Raw genomic sequence first — 19,253 nt, forward strand, 5'->3', positions numbered from 1 at the left:
CTTTTAAATAAATGCCCATAAATCATGTCAAATAGCAACAACACAGCAACAGAAAGAGTCAGCTAAAGTGATACTGACCAGGACAAGGGACGAACTTCCGATTCACTTCGTGACTGTCAAGTAGCGACTGGATCAACCCAACAGCTGCAATGTCGCATCGAAACACGTGACACTGGTGACGATGGGTTTTTAAATTACGTGATACATAGCCAAAATCCCTAAGGAGAGAAAGAGTATAAAAACAATCAATTAGGCTCAGTGAGTGAATATGTACAGTGTATAAATAGTTTACATAACTCCATAAAATACAATATCATACTTCTGGATACAAGGAAAGGGCACAATGTGCTGTACTACAATCACAACTGAGATTGAAATGTAGAAACATAACTGTTATCTACAGTGTACAGTGTAGCCTCTTTTATAATGTATGTGTGAATATTTTCACTTTAGCAATGTTCTTTATAATGAAGACACCTTTGTATTAAGGACAGGTAGTGTGGGCCCAATGGTGTCCTTAATAAAGAGGCTACACTGTACATGTATTAAGGACAGGTAGTGTGGGCCCAATAGTGTCCTTAATAAAGAGGCTACACTGTACATGTATTAAGGACAGGTAGTGTGGGCCCAATGGTGTCCTTAATAAAGAGGCTACACTGTACATGTATTAAGGACAGGTAGTGTGGGCCCAATGGTGTCCTTAATAAAGAGGCTACACTGTACATGTATTAAGGACAGGTAGTGTGGGCCCAATGGTGTCCTTAATAAAGAGGCTACACTGTACATGTATTAAGGACAGGTAGTGTGGGCCCAATGGTGTCCTTAATAAAGAAGAGGCTACACTGTATATGTATTAAGGACAGGTAGTGTGGGCCCAATGGTGTCCTTAATAAAGAGGCTACACTGTACATGTATTAAGGACAGGTAGTGTGGGCCCAATGGTGTCCTTAATAAAGAGGCTACACTGTACATGTATTAAGGACAGGTAGTGTGGGTCCAATGGTGTCCTTAGTAAAGAAGAGGCTACACTGTACATGTATTAAGGACAGGTAGTGTGGGCCCAATGGTGTCCTTAGTAAAGAAGAGGCTACACTGTACATGTATTAAGGACAGGTAGTGTGGGCCCAATGGTGTCCTTAGTAAAGAAGAGGCTACACTGTACATGTATTAAGGACAGGTAGTGTGGGCCCAATGGTGTCCTTAGTAAAGAAGAGGCTACACTGTACATGTATTAAGGACAGGTAGTGTGGGCCCAATGGTGTCCTTAGTAAAGAAGAGGCTACACTATAGTACAATACAGTATATAAATTACTTGTTATTGATTTGTCCAACTCCCCAGACTCTAATTCTATTAATGGCTTGTACTACTACAACTGTCCCGTCTGTGACATTTAACCACTTCAGCTCCATGCCACACACTTGAAGGTGTACTCTGTCATTCTGTGAACACAAAGAAAATAAGAGAATACATGTGTACACTGATCATGTACACATGTCAAACACATGTTCACTAAAAGATGACATATTGCTCGGTCCATGTTGGTGTAATTATAACAGAAATAACTGTCAGAATGGCAATTACTTCTGCATGAACAGTACACAGAAGCTGCTAAAAACATATAATGTACTATGTACAATAAAAAGTGTACGCTATAGAGAGTGTCCATTAAGAGAGGCTATACTGTACTTACCCTTTTAAACATAGCAACTTGCTGTAACACTTGAGGTGGGGGTCCATCTTTAGCTGTCAGTATCTCAATGGCACTAAACACCACCTGTACACTTCGCCCCTTTATCAGCCTCTCCTCTTGTACTTCAACGGATCCTAAGTATTCAGCAGCGAATGTGGTCGGTTTTAAGACTCTAGGGGATAAAGAACCTCTTTCGGAATCAGACGGACTCATACTCTAGAAATAAATAAATTAATAAATAAATAGTAATAATACTGTAATCAGTAATTGGTGTGATCAATGAGTGTGAATAAGTGTTATAGTAAGAATGAGATACAATACTTACTCTAAACGCACTGCACTACTACTAACAGTAATGACACTACATGTACATGTACAGTGTAGCCTCTATATAATGGACACTTATGGAGCAGAAAGTGTCTCTGTTATACAGAGGTGTCCTTTATGTGGAGGTTATTTTATACATTAAGGAATGTAATTGGTACACTAGGTGCTGTCCGTTAAATGGAGGTGTATGCTATAGATAGTGTCCATTAAGAGAGGCTATACTGTATACATATCATACTAATATAACATGATAAACATGACACATGTATTATTAACCTTTGATGCATTGGGTCCCTCTGGTTTGGTATACTGGATATTACCAGTTGGTAAATGCCAATAAAACACCTGTCCCTGCTCGTTCACCTCTCTCTTCCATCCGGGGGGTAGCCCGTTAGAACCAGTCGACACGTTCCAGCTGTTCCTAACAACTTGTTTGATTTCAGAGGCACGACGAGGAGGAGGGGGAGCAGAGGATTCACCCCCAGGGACAGGCCAGAGTGGTATGTCTATTTCAGGGTAGTAGTGATTATCGAGTCTTTCCAGTCGTCTCTCGAAATCCTCATCGCTCACACTCTCAGGTTTTGCGATAGGAGTATTTGAAGTTTTACGTTGCTTAGTCTTCAAGTCGGCTTGGGTCTTAGCCCCGGAACCAAACCCAGAGGATAGGCCGGGCCTCATGTCGCTGTTATCCCAAACGAGGGCTGGAGTGTCACCTCCTGTCTCGTGATGCTTAACAGATTCATACAGGTGAGGAGCAGGCTTTATATCTGGTTTAGGTGGATTAGGAGCATGAATCATATTGTCTTTAGGCTTGTCGGCAAGATCTTCGTAAGTATGCGACCGGTTCTTAGGAACCGGACTAGAAGACGGACCATTGGGTGCGTGTACCAGTTCAAACTGACCAGGGGAGTCTTTATCAAGGTCTTCGTAATTATGTGGGTGTGGTTTACGGTTAGGGTTAGGGACATTAGGTGCATGGATAAGCTCATCTTGGTCGATGTTTTCATCTGGATCTTCGTAGTCGTGGGAACGAGGTTTTATTTTGGTGCTAGGAGCGTTAGGTGCATGGATAAGTGAATCACTTGGATCAACGTTAGTATCAAGATCTTCGTAATCATGTAGGCGTGGCCTAATCACAGGGCTGGGTGGGTTGGGGGCGTGTATCAGCGTCAGCGGAGAGTCAACGATATCAGGGATACTTGAGTTACTGGCTGACATTAGAGACCCTTCAATGGTGACACCAGATCTCATTAATAAAGACTTATCAACTTGCAGTTTACTATAACACGGATCATCTAATCTGTGTGGTAGAGTTGATCCTTTCGTCTTAACAGCGTGAACCAAATGATCGTACTCACCAAGTTCTTTATCTTCCTTCTCAAGTACGTCAAAAGTATCGGCTTTCTTTAATTTTGGGGAATGTTTACGTCGCAGCCTCACAGAAGAAGCTTTTCTTGATGGGATCTCTGGGGCGGGGAGCTGTCTTCTGGGGAGCAGCGTCTTTGAGCTCTGTCTAGTATGAGACACAGTCATTAGTCCATCATCCGTCAAACTGGGTTTAATAACGGGTTGTGTGACGTGATACGCTACTACCGGAGCTAAGGGTCTCTGCTTTGGAGACTTGGGACTCAGAGAGACCGGGGGAGGGAGAGGAGGGGGAGAGAGATCTCTAGGGGGTAGAGGAGGAGGAGGAACAGAAGGGGGAGGAACAGGAGGAGGAGGGACAGAAGGAGGAGGGAGAGGAGGGGGAGAGAGAGGATTAGTTGAGCGTGTTGGTGATGGCGATGACGAGGTTCTTGGAGGAGGAGGTGGAGCCTCTTGATTAGTTTTAATTAACGTCTTTGGTTTATTAGGAGTAGTCACTTCATCGTACATGACACTATCATCACTCTCTTTAATGGCCTTCTCTACAACTGGAGATGTTAACGAGGATCCTTTTATATTCTCGCTTGATGAAGGATTAGCAGCTATCATAAACTCAATTTTACCTGGTCTAGCCAATGCCCGAGGTATTTCATCATAAAATACACTATCGGCAGCTGCACTTTCTTTAGAAACCTTTGGTTTGATAATCGGCTCATCATAAAGTATCTCGTCCTGTGAATGGTTCTGCTTTTTAGTTCCTCGTACTTCCATTGTGATGTGATTAATGGCACTGGCGTTACTTGAGTACAAGAACTGCTGCATTTTCAAAGGTGATAACAGCTGCTCACTTAAATCAGTTCTCTCCGGTAGTGGAGGGGGAGGAGTGTCCTCCATGTAATCCTCTTCGTCATAATTCCTAGAGGGAAGAGGGGGAGGGGGAGATCCCTCGGACGAATGATGAGGACTAGAAACAGGAGGAATTGGAATGCTAGGAGTAGAGTAGCCATTATCTAGCAATGGACGCTCGACTGGCACTTTCAATGCTACTTTACTTCTTTCTTTGTCGTTTAAGTTTATATTTTCTTTTTCCAGTAGACATTTTGTTGTAACTTCGGCATACATAGTCGTATCTAAGCTTCCTGTCTGGCTGTTGTTACCTCTTCCAACGTTAACATAGCCGTGGGTATCTTTTAACTTTAAGTAAGACAAAGCTAAGGGAGGAGCGGGAAGAAATACTAATAATAATAATAATGATAACAATTATTATCATTGTTGTTATTATTGTAATCAGGGAATAGCTCAATACTCCACAAAACTAAAACAACACTAATTTCTCTTTCATGTTTCTTGATGAAACATGATAAATGTATTCAAGGACGGGTAGTGTGGGCCCAATGGTGTCCTTAATAAAGAGGCTACACTGTACATGTATTAAGGACAGGTAGTGTGGGCCCAATGGTGTCCTTAATAAAGAGGCTACACTGTACATGTATTAAGGACAGGTAGTGTGGGCCCAATGGTGTCCTTAATAAAGAGGCTACATAAGAATACATACATTGTAAGCCCTTGGCACCATGATATGCATGTATATAATACACATTCTTTCTAACCTTCTTCTTTGGGGAACTTCCATTGCACTCTGTTGGTGTCCTTATGCCAAAAGTACACTCCTTTATCTGACTCCAACTTCCTCCAGCCAGGAGGTAAAGGAAGTGTCTGTGTGACTCCCTTCTTTTCCATTAGACTTTACAATGTTGCCACACTACAGAGAGAGGGAGAGAGAGAGAGAGAGAGAGAGAGAGAGAGAGAAAGAGAGGGGAAGAGAGAGAGAGGAAGAGAGAGAGAGGGAGAGTGGGTGCACTACAGTTATCATAGAGACATAGATCATAATGAGCACCACACCAAATTAGGAACTAAGTAAATACTGTTATAGGATGTAGGACACTGCGGCAGTATAATAGCCAGTGCAATAGGTCAACCTACATTAGCCACTAATTTCTTATTACTTTCATCAAATAACTCTACAATTACACCACTGCTTCAATAGACTGTATTATTCTAATTTCATATTATTTTTCATTAAAATAACTTCACTGAATTACATTCCTATACAAGGTATGTTGCTGGACAGTGTAATACGATAGTGCATGCTCAGAATACAGTAAGTATGACAGAGGCTAATAATCATGGTCAGTATAGTTGTTGATTATAAGCCTCAATGCACATTATTCAATGCTGTGACTAGTAAAAGACAACACTTTCTATTGTAACAGACAATAGGGAGGTATTGTTATCATTATACACATACAGGGAAGACTTGTATAATAGTAACAGGATGAACAATGAAGTGAGTACAAGCAGAGGTCTAGTCTACAAGCCATTTTGTCTTGTACAGGGTCGCTTTTATTAATTTTGTAAAATTACACCAGCAAATTTATTTTCAAGCCTCGCACAATCTCAGCTCACTACAAGAGATATTCCCTTTACCTGGTAGCTGATCCTAGTCCCTACAGCAAAGACCAAGAGTGGGGGAAGAGAGAAGAATAGTGAGCCGATTCAAAGCAGCAAAGCCAGCTCAGACAGAATGTGTCTATACATTCACACGAGACCACGAGGGCACGCCTATATGAGACAGTAATCAAATCAAGCTGTGGATCTTACAGACAAAGTGGAATTTCGCTAATTCATTACAGGAAGTTATCAGTAGATCATGCCTTCTTTAAGCTGCTCTAGGGTTTGCAAGGGTCTACTGTGGGAATTTCATTATTCCAAGTTCTGTCTTTCATACCATGATTGGAGGAGCTTTGCATTTACACCAGTGAGTCAGCCAAACCACTTCAAAAGACAGACAGTTTTGTTATTTAAAAATACTGTTGTTCTCATTATTATTCTTATTAAAACAAGCCCTCTATTGTAATTTGGTTGTTCTGGTAATGTCACGTACAGTTAAAGTACAAGAAGTGTTGTACAATTATGTTCAATTAAGACATCTTGTTAAGTTAAGCGGGATAGTGGTCACTAATCTGTATTGTATTACTGTTAGATCTACATATAATTATTTATTATAATGTTCCTGAGTGGCTTCTGAACATGAGCAGCATGTTTTATAATCACGTGAAACATATCAAGCAAAGCCAAGTTTAATGTCCATTGGGTGTAGAGTTTCAACCTTTTGGCCGGTTTTTTGGACTTACAGCTATTTTTTGAATGCCAAAATTCTGAAGAATAAAAAATCAAGACTAAAAGTTCATGGTTTTTTCCAAGAGTGGCCCTGATATCACCCCAAATTTTTATTATATTTTCTGTTACATATTGACATCCTTATGCTGTGTAGAAAGTTTGAACTGATTCCAACTTCAATTTTTCAAGTTAACGCCATTTTAAAAAAATGCCAAAATTCTGAAAAGTACCCAAGGCTATGATTTTTCCAAAAATCACTTTAAAATCACTCCAAATTTTTATTACATTTTCTGATACATATTGATGCCCTTTTGCTGTGTAGAAAGTTTGAGCTGATTCTGACTTCAATTTTTCAAGTTACGGCCATTTTAAGAAAATGCCAAAATTTTGAAAAATACCCAAGGCTATAGCCCATGGTTTTTTCTAAAAAATGGCTAAAAAATGACCCCCAATTTTTATTACGTTTTCTGATACATATTAATGTCCTCGTGCTGTGTAGAAAGTTTGAGCTGATTCCGACTTCAATTTTTCAAGTTACGGCCATTTTAAGAAAATGCCAAAATTTTGAAAAATACCCAAGGCTATAGCCCATGGTTTTTTCTAAAAAATGGCTAAAAAATGACCCCCAATTTTTATTACGTTTTCTGATACATATTAATGTCCTCGTGCTGTGTAGAAAGTTTGAGCTGATTCCGACTTCAATTTTTCAAGTTACGGCCATTTTAAGAAAATGCCAAAATTCTGAAAATTACCCAAGGCTATAGCCCATGGTTTTTTCTAAAAATTGGCTAAAAAATGACCCCCAATTTTTATTACATTTTCTGATACATATTGATGTCTTTATGCTGTGTAGAAAGTTTGAGGTGATTCCGACTTCAATTTTTCAAGTTTCGACCATTTTTAAAAAATGCAAAAATTCTGAAAAATACCCAAGGCTATAGCCCATAGTTCTTTCTGAAAAATGGTTCTAAAATGATCCCCAAAATGCTTAAAATAGCTCCAAAATCATTCTAAATTTTTACTAAGTTATCACTCCCAATGTTTGGACATTCCCAATTATAGTATGAGTATAAATCCTCTTACTGAGTTCATAGTATAATAATTCATTTAATACCTGACACTATGATCTTGAATATTATCATTTTATTTTTCTTTTAACTTCTAGTGGGTGCCTTATTCACTGATATATCAACTCCCTTATCTTATCTATCGCTACATATTGACGATCTTCTTTATTGTGAGTATCTTCATTACCGGTTTTGATCCAGTTAATGGAGAGGAAAAATTCTTCATATTTCTCACCAACTGGATATTCTTTGCGTGGACCCTCTACTGTACATGGTCCTCCATCTCAGTGACTATCATGTTCATTCAAGTCTTTGCCTGCAGGAAAGAAGTGGAAGACATCGATCTCGACATTAATGGAGGAGGTCCCTGCAATCACGAGCTACTGATTGACAACAGACCAGCTGGTTGCTGCGGTTTTGCTGGTAATAAGCTTTATTGGCACCAGAGGATCCTCTGGGTATTATATGCAGCTGCTATCCACACGTCAATATACGTTGTTATACTGTTCTGGGGTCTCCTTTATGATCCTGATGCTAACTTCAATTACTGGTCATTTGTGAATCTTGTCACTCACCTTGTCACCGGCGTACTAGCAATCATTGAGATTTACCTGACAGGGATCCCAAGCCGACTTCTTCACTTTATATATCCTTTAGCCTTTGGTGTAACCTGGCTTGTTTTTAGTGGGATCTACTATGCAGCAGGTGGTACTAACGTCAGCGGTAGGAGATACATATACAGCGTACTGGACTACATGAATCATCCCGGGACTGCAGCTGCTCTCGGTTTAGTGTCGATGATTGCTACCATACCACTTCACGTCTTGATTTATTTTCTTTTTCTTTCTAGGGAGCTATTCTTGTTTTTAGTTGGCAAGCACTGCTCGTGTTGTAAACCAACTCAACCAAGAACTGATGAAGAAATAGAGCTCAATAATTGAAACATTCATTTTCACCAAAAGTACATGTAATTTTTGTCATGAACTCAGTAATGATATTAAAACTCCAATTTTGATTTTTTAACTATTTTTTCTTTTCATCTCATTACATTATTCATTAGTTTTGCAATAAACCACACCCATAACATTAAAAGAGGCGTGTCTGGATTGAAACAAAAAAATGGTGAAAGTTCTGTTTGTTTGTCTTGGAAATATCTGTCGCTCTCCACTCGCCGAGGCCGTCACCAACAAGCTACTGAGCGACCAAAACATAAAGAACTGGACTGTAGACAGTGCGGCAACCTCACGCTATGAAATAGGCTCGTCTCCCGACCACCGTGGGCTCAGACTAATGAAAAGAAAAGGACTTACCTCAACTCACCGAGCAAGACAAATCTGCCATGAAGATTATGATAACTTTGATTATATACTTTGCATGGACGATGATAACGTGAGGGACGTGAGACGTATGGCTCCGAGGAAGCGAGAGTTTTCCGCTAAGATTGAGCTGCTGGGTCGCTATGATAGAGAAGGTCCTGACATCATCGAAGATCCTTATTATGGTGACGACCGAGACTTTGAAGCAGTTTATGAACAATGTCTGAGGGCTTGTACTAATTTTATACGTACTAAGATGACTGACGAGGAACAGAAATAGAATAGAAATTAATTTTATAGATATTGTGTTACCTAATGTTACTAAAACTATTTAACTATTAATTATTGTTAAACTATTTAATTGTTATAAGTGATGTAGTTCTTGTTTTATGCTATGTGCAGTGTATATATTTACTTAAGCTTTTTCGACATTTCTTCAGCTATTGGTTTAAATGCATCTTCTTTGCTAAAAATATCAATTAGATTTCTTAGTCTAGCTGCTGATTTGCCTGATTGATTAACTGCTTCTCTGATATACATCAACAGAGTGGTTCCGTTCTGCAAGCCAGACTTGTTGTTTTCATCAGTAGCAGCATTATAGCCGGCTTCACTGATGAGCTTTTTACTGAACAATTTTGAAGCAATTATCAACCTATTGTCTGTTTTAGATAACAACACTGTCAGTTCATCAATCTGTTCCTGAAATATGTCTTTTGCTTTATCATCATCTACACATATTGGCATCAGTGGTAAAATATAATAAAAGTATCAAAGTCAACATTATTTTACCTGCAGGGGAAAATTGATTTGCTGGTGAATTTGGTGAAGTCACAACTTGTCTGTGAATAAAAAGTGTCATTGGCTCAGTAGTACCTTCAACAGGTACAGGATAATGTAGTGCTGAATCAGAGTCATCAGTATAGGCATTTGATGATGAATAAACAGATATGATGCATTCAGGTGGAAGTGAGTGGTTTCCTTCACCAAACATATCCATGTCTGTTTGGCGCATCTTCAAAAAAATTAAGGTTATGTTATTTAATAATGATGATATTTATGCTTACTTTGCAAGATGCACTGTGAGTCTGAATGGTCCAACGATCTGTTTTTATGGTGGGCTCAAGTTTCAGCTGAATTTCTGTGTGCTGCTCCTTAAAACTAAAAGGCTCATGTGGTCCTTTTTCTGCTGTAGCATGTTCAGCTTCAATGTACTACAGTAATTTTAATATATAGATCGATTGTTGTATCTGATGTCTTACCTTATGTAAAGCATCTAAATTTTTGACAGCAGTGAAAGTCACCCAATACTCTCTATATTTCGGTTCATAATAAATCATTAGAGTGTACCCCATAGCTTTAACAATAGGAGTAGGCACTGTGTACAAGACAAACAGAAGCTTATTAACATTACATGCATAATTATTATTGTTCAAACCTCTAGTTAATTGCTTATTAGATTTATCACCTTCAGACTGATCATCAGCAGCAATAGTGGACTTTTCTCCTGTGATACCCATCAGACAATATTTACCACGCTTAATCGAGCCATAGCTACTTCCAATGGGAAACTCACCACCTTCTACAGCTGTGAACTGAAGTGGAAGTTTAGCAGAGCTGATGGGAGCTGTTACAAATTTGAGAAACTTTGCTTGACTCTCGTCTTCCAATCTAACGCAATGCTGCAGCTCTAGCTTGAATGGCTTGAGGAGTTTTTTAGAGACAGAGATAGCATACACAGCACTAACAAGAACTGTGTTTTCTGGAAAAATAAAAGGCCCTCCTGCAAGGGCAACGACAGATATCATAGCAGTCTCTGTAGAAGATAGACTTCCTTCTGAAATACTGATACTAAGACCATATTCCTTCCAATTCATTTGGTGAGCATTTCCTCCTTGAATTAAAAATATTTCTTTTCCAGCAATGAGGCAACCTAGTCTTTCGTAGCTAGGCTCCTTCCCTTTTTGACATTTGGATGGCACGAGGTAGCCCACGTCATCAAGTTTGTCTATAATTAATTACATGCATTATAAGTTATTGATATGATCAACTAACCTTGTAATGGAACCAGATAATCATGCAAAATACCATTGTCACATACTGACTTGTAAAGTTCTATTGGACAATGATATCACATTCACAATGCATTATATATCTATTCTAACCTGTTAATAAATCATCTCTTTCCATCTTTTTAAGAAATTTCTCCACTTGATTGAGCAATTCATGACATCTATCAGCATAATTGTAGAGCAAACATTCCAATTTAGAATCAGAGCCATTTTTGTTTTGATCAATTTCATATAATTGAGATTCACCAACAACAAGGAACTCGCCTAGCATGTACCAGTCATCTTCCATTGGTTTAAGAGCTTCTGCTATTTTATGAATCATGTCTATACAGAAATAAATAAAATTTGTCATAGCCATATTGCCTTATGGATGTAGTTCATTTAACTAAATTCTATTTCTAACTACAAAAAATTATACTGTTACTGCCTACCTGGTTTAGGAGTCATAATGCCAATGTGACCCATATCAACCTCTTTATTTAATAATAGCTTTTTAATGTGATGGTCTTTTTCTTTTACTCTGTCTTGTAACATTGCTATGTAGAAATCCTTCTCTCTGAGTTTGTCTAGCTACAAGTATACAATAAGATAATATAATAGATGCTGCATGCATGGCACCCATACCAATATGTCATTATCTTTCTGTGCCAGTTCAAATTTTTCTAACAATTGAGTTTTCTGCATAATTATTATAATAAAATTAAGATCTAATAACGGTTTAAATCAAACCTCAGATTTCATCCTGTTATTCTCCTTCTCTAATGAATTCAATAACTCCAAGCTCAAGGATGTTTTCTAGATAAAAAATAAGTACAAACAACAATAAAAATGCTAATAATGAATTGTTTGTTACCATACAATTAAATAAAGGTCATACCTTTGCCATTGGTGTATATGAAACAAGCCATTCTTTATGATGACTAGATAGTGCTATAGCCTTTTGATGATTAGGACACTCTCGAAACTCGGTGCAAACCATAGATGTATATCCTGGGCTCTCCAACTTGCTGAAATGAGGTCTTGGATGAACACTTGAACAGTAAAACCCCGTAAAAAATGGAGGAGCCTTATCATGCGAATTGAAAATAACTTTCTTCATAAATTCGTAAACATTGGAGGGATCCCCAGAGCCACCATCAACTTGAATCTCCAAATATGAAAAACGAATCATAGCTCTAATGCTTGTATTGCGATGATGAAACTTGATGTGGTTATTGAAACGAATTGATTCAAGAAGTGCCTTTTCTTTGGAAAGCTCAGTAACCAAGGCTGAAAGCACAGTAATAGGATTAGAGGCATCCTCAAATTGAAATAGAATGGGATTTTTCGTTTTAATTTCATCTTCAGTAATGCTTGCAATACGAGTATCAGGCAACAGGAGACTTGGAATAAAATATTGTTTTGGATCAAAGTCAAGCAGTATGTTGTAATATTTAAGAAGGTTGATAATAAAAGCCATTTCAATTGGTAAGTGGCTGTTTAGTGAAAGAACTTGATCCAGATCATGCTTTGAAATTATCCCTGTGTTTGAAATATCCTTGTTCTTGGAGGATATGGCAAGTAGTGCACTTGTTATGGTACGAATGAAAGAGCTGAGATCAATGATAACGAAATCCTTGAAACCTTCCACTTCCTCAAAATAAAGAAATAAACCAACTTCTTGCGATGCAAAATTAAGAATTTGAGGTATTTCTTTTTGTGATATTCCATCAATTTTAGCCATTTCTATCCACTCTTTGAATTGAATGAGACCACCATGATCCCGAAGCTTGTAGAAGAATGATGAACATGAGATTGAAACTTCTACTTCAGATGAACTCTTTTGTAGCTCTTTATTAATAAAAGAAGATATTTGACTCATTTCCTCCTCATTTCCATTCATGTTATCAACGGCAAGAAAAATAAGACCAGTGTCATCATCAAAGACTAAGAAACCATTGGATAAAAAGCTGGCCTTTCCAAAATACTTCCTGATCTCCTTATCTTTTTGACGAAAAACACTAGATCTGCAACTATCATCAATGCGATCGACATTCGTAGCTAGAAGAACTGCTCTGCTATTATAAGATCGAACATCATTGTAATGTGATAATAACTGATGCAAAAACTGAACTGGAACGTAGCACATTTTAGAACCATCATCTCTGATGATGGATAATTCTTTGGTGAGATCGACTGATATATCAAATACAACCAAGTGAAAGGTTTGCCCTTGGAAAAGGTGTGGCAATACATTATACATCTCATATTGCTGGACGTCAATATCTATTATATCCTTCATATGTGTACCCATGCCCGTGTCAAAAACAAAAGACATTCGATTAGATTTAGGCTCGTCTGTTGTATCATCTGGATTATTAGGAGGAGTAAATTCAGCGGAATCGGCCAATTTCTTTGTTTTTTTAAGATTAATGATCTCTCCTTTGAATCGTTTGGTAAAAACAGACTTCCCAACTTGTGGTGGCCCAGAAACAAGGAACTTAACATTCCGTGGGACTTTCATTTGTCCTGCAATAAAATTGTTTTACTACATAATTATTAATGACTTGTATAATAATACCATTGACACTGTCATCATCATTTTCAGTATCATGCTCTCTTAAAGGCCTTGCTACAATACTCTACAAGTAAAAGAAAAAGTAGCTAAATTAAATGCGGTATTATAAATAATACACATACCTCCTTTATTAATTGTACTGCTTCAAGGAAATGCATATCTTTAGCCATTTCAAATGGTGTCTTATTATCCTATAGGTATTATAAAAAATTCATGTCATGAGAAAATGATATAATTAAACATACCATGTTTTTGATTGTAATAGAGGCTTGCTTCTTTAGCAAAGCTTCAACAAGCTCATAGCTCTTAGCCCTGACAGCAAAATGAAGCGCTGTATTTCTCTTCTACAAAAAAATCAATTAATGAATTAGTTAAAAGTACTCTTGTTAATAACATAGAATTTTTCTTTTCAACAAGGATGATAAATCAATTTTACAAGCAGCAAGCAGCTATGATCAAAGTACAGTACTTATGCATGTACATGCATATGTTCCTGTTCTCAATTTTTATAATTTTTTCCCATACACATACATGTACTCATTATGCAAAGAAATTTTAAGCTGATTCCAATCACATTTGGATTTTTTTTTAATTTTTAAAGTCGCTCAAAAATAGGTAGAAGTCCCTGTATAAGGACTTTGGTCAAATTTCATCAAAAATGACTATTAGAGAATTCTCCATTTTAATAACTTTTTCTGATACATATACATGTACTTACGTTGTGTAGAAATATATGAAATTTGAATTTTTAATGAATTTTTAAAGTTGCTCTAGAATCAGGCCAAAGACTGGTACAGGGTATTTTATCGGGCTAGAAGAAATTTTCTATTTTTAATAACTTTTTACAATGCATAATACATGTTGCTATGCCATGGATTAAGTTTAGAGTCAATCTCATTACATTAGTGGAATAAAACAAAATTTAAATGACTCACAGAAGTTTTATCATTAATAATTGTCTCAGCTCCATTCTTTAGAAGTGCAATAGCAATTCTAACTCTCTTACTCCGACATGCAATGTGCAAGGAAGATTCATTAAAGAAAAATGTTTTCCCATTCTTGACCCAGTTAGGATCACTGATTAATAGGTAAACAACATCCTCATGACCATGATGACAAGCATAGTCTAGGGCATTCCAACCATACTAAAAGAAAAAGGCAATATAAATATAATAGTTCAAAAATTATTGTATACTTGCCGAATCTCTAGGTGTTCTCAGTGCATCATTTTGAAGAAGAATCTTCACTATCTCTGTGTGTCCTTTATGACTGGCAATAACCAATGGTGTACGATAGAACTGGTATATAGTGAAAAATAGATTCAGTGCACTAGTACAGGCATTATATATATAGTACTCATACTTTTCCAGTGTGCTTCCAGTTTAAATTTAAGTTTGTCCTTTCATGAATCAACTTGATCACCTTGTCTGGCTCACCATTCGAACAGTATTTATATAACTAGCATAATGAAAACGTACAAATTAGAAATAATTTGAATTACACAGCCTCCTACCTTAGCTGACATTTTGTACTGACACACCCCATACAAAACCAGAAATTTGAAACAAAAGAAAATTGATATGACTTAATGAATATCAATATTATTACATAATAAAAGCTTTGCATTGAGCCAAATACATGTACATGTATATCTAAGAATTAAATTATTGATTAATATTTAATGTATTAATATTGTTAAAACTATTGAAAGTTAGTATTGTACATATTGAATTTTTTACTCTTACTTAAACTGTGTCATCAAAGAAATAGTTTGTTTAAATTGTCGTCTATACGATTCCTCAAAGTCTTTTGTATCTACTAAAGGTTGATAGATGCTGAATTGTGATCTAAACTGTCTATCTGGAAACTTTTACTGTGAGTTTGATTTTGCAAGATTAGAAATTAGAGATCACCCATATAATTGCATGCCACATTCAGTATTATGACACAGTCTTATTACGTAAAAATTGAATAACAGCACATTTTCTAAAGCATAAATTTTCAAATATGCAACATGCGAGCCACTCTCATAAAATAGTGGGATTCTCTTGGAAACTAGCTATACCAAAGGACAATATTCAATACAGAACAATATAGAGTAAAAGTGCAATATGGGGGAATTTTTATATGTCATCATGATAGCATCATACTTCTGTATACATAATCTGTGCAGCACAGCATGATATTGATTTGAAATATGCTTCACATCAATAACAGTACACAAATAGTCCCGAAACATAACTTCCTTATAAGGATGTAAGTCATGCATTGAATCAACACAGCTTGCAATACAGGACATAGTACGACATATGCTATTAGTTATGTTATATATACTGAATTTAAGTTCTGCTATTTTGTGTATAGGCTTGCTACATGACATGATATCCTTACAGTAACTTTGAGGCTAACTTCAAAAGCGTGTTACAAAGATTAACAATAACAAACCTAGATCTCCTCATTGATAACATAACTAAAGCAAAACTAATTAACACTGACATCTATACTGACTGTACATACAACTAATAAGTAATTAATGTATACAAACTAAAGTGATATTGATGTTTAGTAATGTTTTTATCAGGTGCACATCACAACAATGATAACCAATACAGCTATAGGGTGAGGGACATGGCCATGTAATGATGTCATTGTCTGGCGATTTGCTGTGTCATGATTTAACATTACCTAAGCACGTGTACTGATGGAGATACACCTTTAAAAGTACACAAGTGCATCTTTCTCTGACCTAATTGTCTCAAGTGGCCATGTGTCAATGTCCAGTTTATCTCCTAATGATAAACTGTAACTGACTCAAAGTCAAAACTGAAACTGAATCTTAAGCCACTGTTGTGGCTATCTTGTATATAATCTTCCTCTTTGATGTTAGGACACATTTCATATTCAGTCATGTTTCTTTCAAGTCTCTTCTTTCTTCTTGTCCTCCTCCTGGCAAATCATTTGGTAGTTTCTGAACAAGTTCATAATTCAAGTCAACTGGAGGATGTTCTGTGCAGGAACAGGTCAGGGAAGTCACTGGTGATTGAACTTACCGAGCTATCTTATGATATATCACAAGAATTAAGCTGTAAGGTTGTATTTGAAAATCTAAATGTTACTATCATTGGTAATGAGGCCACGAGTTCCATTAATTGTACTAATAATTCGCAACTAAACTTTATTTTTGAAAATTCCATCGTAGTGCTTCATAAATTGAACTTCATTGGCTGTGGAGGGTTAGTACCATTGTCTAGTTACATTAACAATCAAAATGCCTTCCTAAAATTTAGTAATGAACTACAGAACACAACTTTGCTCTTTGTACATAGTTCATTGCAAGCAGATAATGTTACTATTGAAAGCTATATTGGATATGCAATGATTGGTATTAACATGTGGAAATCAAATTTAACGAAACTCAATGTATCAAATGGTGGAAATTATGAAGGGGCCAGTGGCATTGTAATACAGTACAATGATGACATTAAGAAATATGATCCAAATAGGAAAAATGTGTATGCATTAACTTTTTGGAACTCAACATTTTTTGCTAATTATTACATAAAAGGGTACAATCCTTCAATCCATTACTGTTTCTACAAACGTTATCTATACAGTAATGATAAGACACAAGAGGTGTTCTCTGCTGCAGGACTGACAATATTATACACTCAAACAAAGTACAGAGCTCAAGTTAATATCATGAGCCACTCAACCTTTTTTCGTAACGTTGGTCTACATGCAGGTGCACTAATGATAGTCCATTACATCCCTCATGGATTACAACCTGCAGTACTAAATAGTGCAACTATCATAGAACATACTACATTCAAACGTAATAATAACTATGCATTATGCAGTGGAGCTGCTATAGCATTTTACTGGATAGTGCTTTCAAAACATAACATGTCTGATCATTCACCTCTGAAACCTCTCTTGGTTAACCATTGTAAATTTAAAAAACAAGAGCCACTTATTGAGGCTGATAATTTTTTGGAAAGTCACTACACACCAGGGAACATGTACATTGGAATATTACCAAATCAAGGAAGTGACATACTTATTAACATTTCAAATTCAAACTTTCATGATAATGTTGCTGAAAAAAGCAGTGCTATGAATGGAGCCTGCCTTACAGCAGAGAGTTTTGATTTAGTGAAATCAAATAAAGGTATCACAATAGTCCTGGAAAGTATATCTGCTGATAAAAATTATCAAAATGGTGTAAAACAGATACATGATCATTCCTCCACTGGTATATTCTCATTTTTTAATCTCCCCAGAGTTGAAATTGGTGGAGTTTCTATTTTTGACAATAACGACGGTTCAGTTGTTTATTCAGAGGATTCCAACATTTATTTATCTGGCAATATTGCTTTTAAAAATAATGTTGCAGCGTTTGGTCCTGCAATTAGAATGAAAGGAAAAGGTCAACTTCATTTTTTTCCTGGTCTTCAGGCTCTTTTTCAAAACAACATAGCTGAGAAGCTAGGTGGAGCATTGTACCTACAGAAGGATTCAACCCCATTTGATAATAACTTGTGTGCAATGAATATATCAAGTGATGTTAATCGTAAGGATATCAGGTTTGTTGACAATCAAGCTGTAGATGGAGGAAATACTATATATGCTTACCCTCTCTACTCTTGCTATAATGATTATATTAATGGTGATTACATAGACAACACTAGTTATTATAATGATCAAATGTTTACCATTATCAACACTGCCAGATACAATAGTTCTCTTCTGGAGATCTCCAGTAAACCCAGTAGGCTTTTGTATAACATGAAAAAACTACCCACACATATACATCCTGGAACTACATTTGAAATTGAGGCTGGTGCTTTATTTTATCAAGATTTTGTCTGGGCAAATTTAGCCATCACCATAGAAGCAATAAACTGTACCAACAAAACTGTTAATAGATGCTTGGATTCAAAAACTCTAAAAGGGATGGCACGTCTTCCAGATAATGTTCAATGGCACGAATTGAAAGAAGGTCACAATTATACTGCTATTAACATCACAATACTGGTAAATCATGCATTTTCTGGTTACTTAGAACTAAAAGTAGGCGCTTCAATATTTAATGGAGAATTCACAAATGTTACTGGGTTAAGCCTATATGCTTGTCCATTGGGTTTTCAGCTTAACACTGCTTCAGGTAAATGCGATTGCAGTGAATCTCTTCATCAAATAATGCTTTACTATGATATTCAATGTGACATTAACCAGTTGAAAATTAAAAGGCCAGACTGGAATATACCATGGATTGGTGAGTATGACCCTACTGGGAACAATAATTATACAACTGGTGTATCAAAAACTTGCCCTGTTGAGTACTGCACTGTCAATAAAAAATATCAATTCTTTAAAATCTCAGACGACAAGCAAGTCACTTTATTCAATCCAGAAGATTCAACAGATTATCAGTCTTTATGCCAATTCAATCGTACAGGGGTGCTGTGTAGTCAATGTCCTGATGGTACATCAGTAGTGTTAGGATCACCAGAATGCAAGCACTGCCCAGTTGGTTATACAGTACTAACTGTATTCATCTTCCTACTGGCTGGCCCCTTGCTTATATTCTCCCTGTATGCATTGCAGCTTACATTAACCACCGGCACTCTTAATGGGATCATATTTTATGCACAGGCAGCAAATGCTGGCCTAGTTGATAT

At 36.8% G+C, this 19,253-nt stretch overlaps 4 protein-coding genes and 1 long non-coding RNA gene across 5 annotated transcripts in view; 2 read left to right on the forward strand and 3 right to left on the reverse strand.

Moving 5' to 3' along the window:
• LOC100636549 (uncharacterized) overlaps positions 1-5,979 on the reverse strand; it is a 10,146-nt gene extending 4,167 nt beyond the window's left edge. Inside the window, exons 1-6 of the mRNA XM_020001762.1 lie at positions 5,871-5,979; positions 4,994-5,145; positions 2,295-4,594; positions 1,692-1,907; positions 1,313-1,440; positions 64-218 (exon numbers count right to left, since the gene is read on the reverse strand). Coding sequence (XP_019857321.1) covers positions 64-218; positions 1,313-1,440; positions 1,692-1,907; positions 2,295-4,594; positions 4,994-5,123 — 2,929 coding nt within the window. The 5' untranslated portion in view covers positions 5,124-5,145; positions 5,871-5,979. The remainder of the gene's footprint in view (positions 1-63; positions 219-1,312; positions 1,441-1,691; positions 1,908-2,294; positions 4,595-4,993; positions 5,146-5,870) is intronic.
• Positions 5,980-6,000: 21 nt separating this feature from the next.
• On the forward strand, positions 6,001-8,636 carry LOC109585631 (protein rolling stone-like). Its single transcript, XM_020001765.1, has 2 exons — positions 6,001-6,201; positions 7,729-8,636. The coding sequence occupies exons 1-2, from the start codon at positions 6,094-6,096 to the stop codon at positions 8,569-8,571; spliced, it is 951 nt and encodes a 316-aa protein (XP_019857324.1). The 5' UTR covers positions 6,001-6,093; the 3' UTR covers positions 8,572-8,636.
• Positions 8,637-8,708: 72 nt separating this feature from the next.
• Positions 8,709-9,383, forward strand: LOC100635915 (low molecular weight phosphotyrosine protein phosphatase-like). Its single transcript, XM_003389567.3, has one exon. The coding sequence runs from the start codon at positions 8,750-8,752 to the stop codon at positions 9,224-9,226; it is 477 nt and encodes a 158-aa protein (XP_003389615.1). The 5' UTR covers positions 8,709-8,749; the 3' UTR covers positions 9,227-9,383.
• LOC109585630 (uncharacterized) lies at positions 9,235-14,679 on the reverse strand. The gene is made up of 15 exons (XM_020001764.1): positions 14,508-14,679; positions 13,818-13,916; positions 13,695-13,763; positions 13,576-13,636; positions 11,893-13,523; positions 11,745-11,810; positions 11,640-11,693; positions 11,447-11,585; positions 11,109-11,339; positions 10,999-11,058; positions 10,382-10,951; positions 10,206-10,321; positions 10,011-10,157; positions 9,736-9,958; positions 9,235-9,674 (listed from the first exon to the last, which is right to left on the reverse strand). The coding sequence occupies exons 2-15, from the start codon at positions 13,818-13,820 to the stop codon at positions 9,358-9,360; spliced, it is 3,687 nt and encodes a 1,228-aa protein (XP_019857323.1). The 5' UTR covers positions 13,821-13,916; positions 14,508-14,679; the 3' UTR covers positions 9,235-9,357.
• Positions 14,680-14,775: 96 nt separating this feature from the next.
• On the reverse strand, positions 14,776-15,117 carry LOC109585629 (uncharacterized). The gene is made up of 3 exons (XR_002186576.1): positions 15,086-15,117; positions 14,935-15,030; positions 14,776-14,870 (listed from the first exon to the last, which is right to left on the reverse strand). It is a non-coding gene; the product is annotated as an uncharacterized LOC109585629 (long non-coding RNA).
• Between the last annotated feature and the right edge of the window lie 4,136 nt (positions 15,118-19,253).

The sequence above is a fragment of the Amphimedon queenslandica genome, unplaced genomic scaffold (assembly GCF_000090795.2).
Source record: "Amphimedon queenslandica unplaced genomic scaffold, v1.1 AMPQUscaffold_13033, whole genome shotgun sequence".
Lineage (NCBI taxonomy): Eukaryota > Metazoa > Porifera > Demospongiae > Haplosclerida > Niphatidae > Amphimedon > Amphimedon queenslandica.

Coding starts and splice junctions, on each gene's coding strand:
- LOC109585630 (XM_020001764.1), bottom strand. Junction 9,959..10,010: donor CTCACAGTGCATCTTGCAAA/GTAAGCATAAAT, acceptor ATTTTTTTGAAG/ATGCGCCAAACAGACATGGA. Junction 9,675..9,735: donor AAATCAATTTTCCCCTGCAG/GTAAAATAATGT, acceptor CAATATGTGTAG/ATGATGATAAAGCAAAAGAC.
- LOC109585631 (XM_020001765.1), top strand. CDS start 6,094: ATGCCTTCTTTAAGCTGCTCTAGGGTTTGCAAGGGTCTACTGTGGGAA. Junction 6,202..7,728: donor GGAGCTTTGCATTTACACCA/GTGAGTCAGCCA, acceptor TTTAACTTCTAG/TGGGTGCCTTATTCACTGAT.
- LOC100635915 (XM_003389567.3), top strand. CDS start 8,750: ATGGTGAAAGTTCTGTTTGTTTGTCTTGGAAATATCTGTCGCTCTCCA.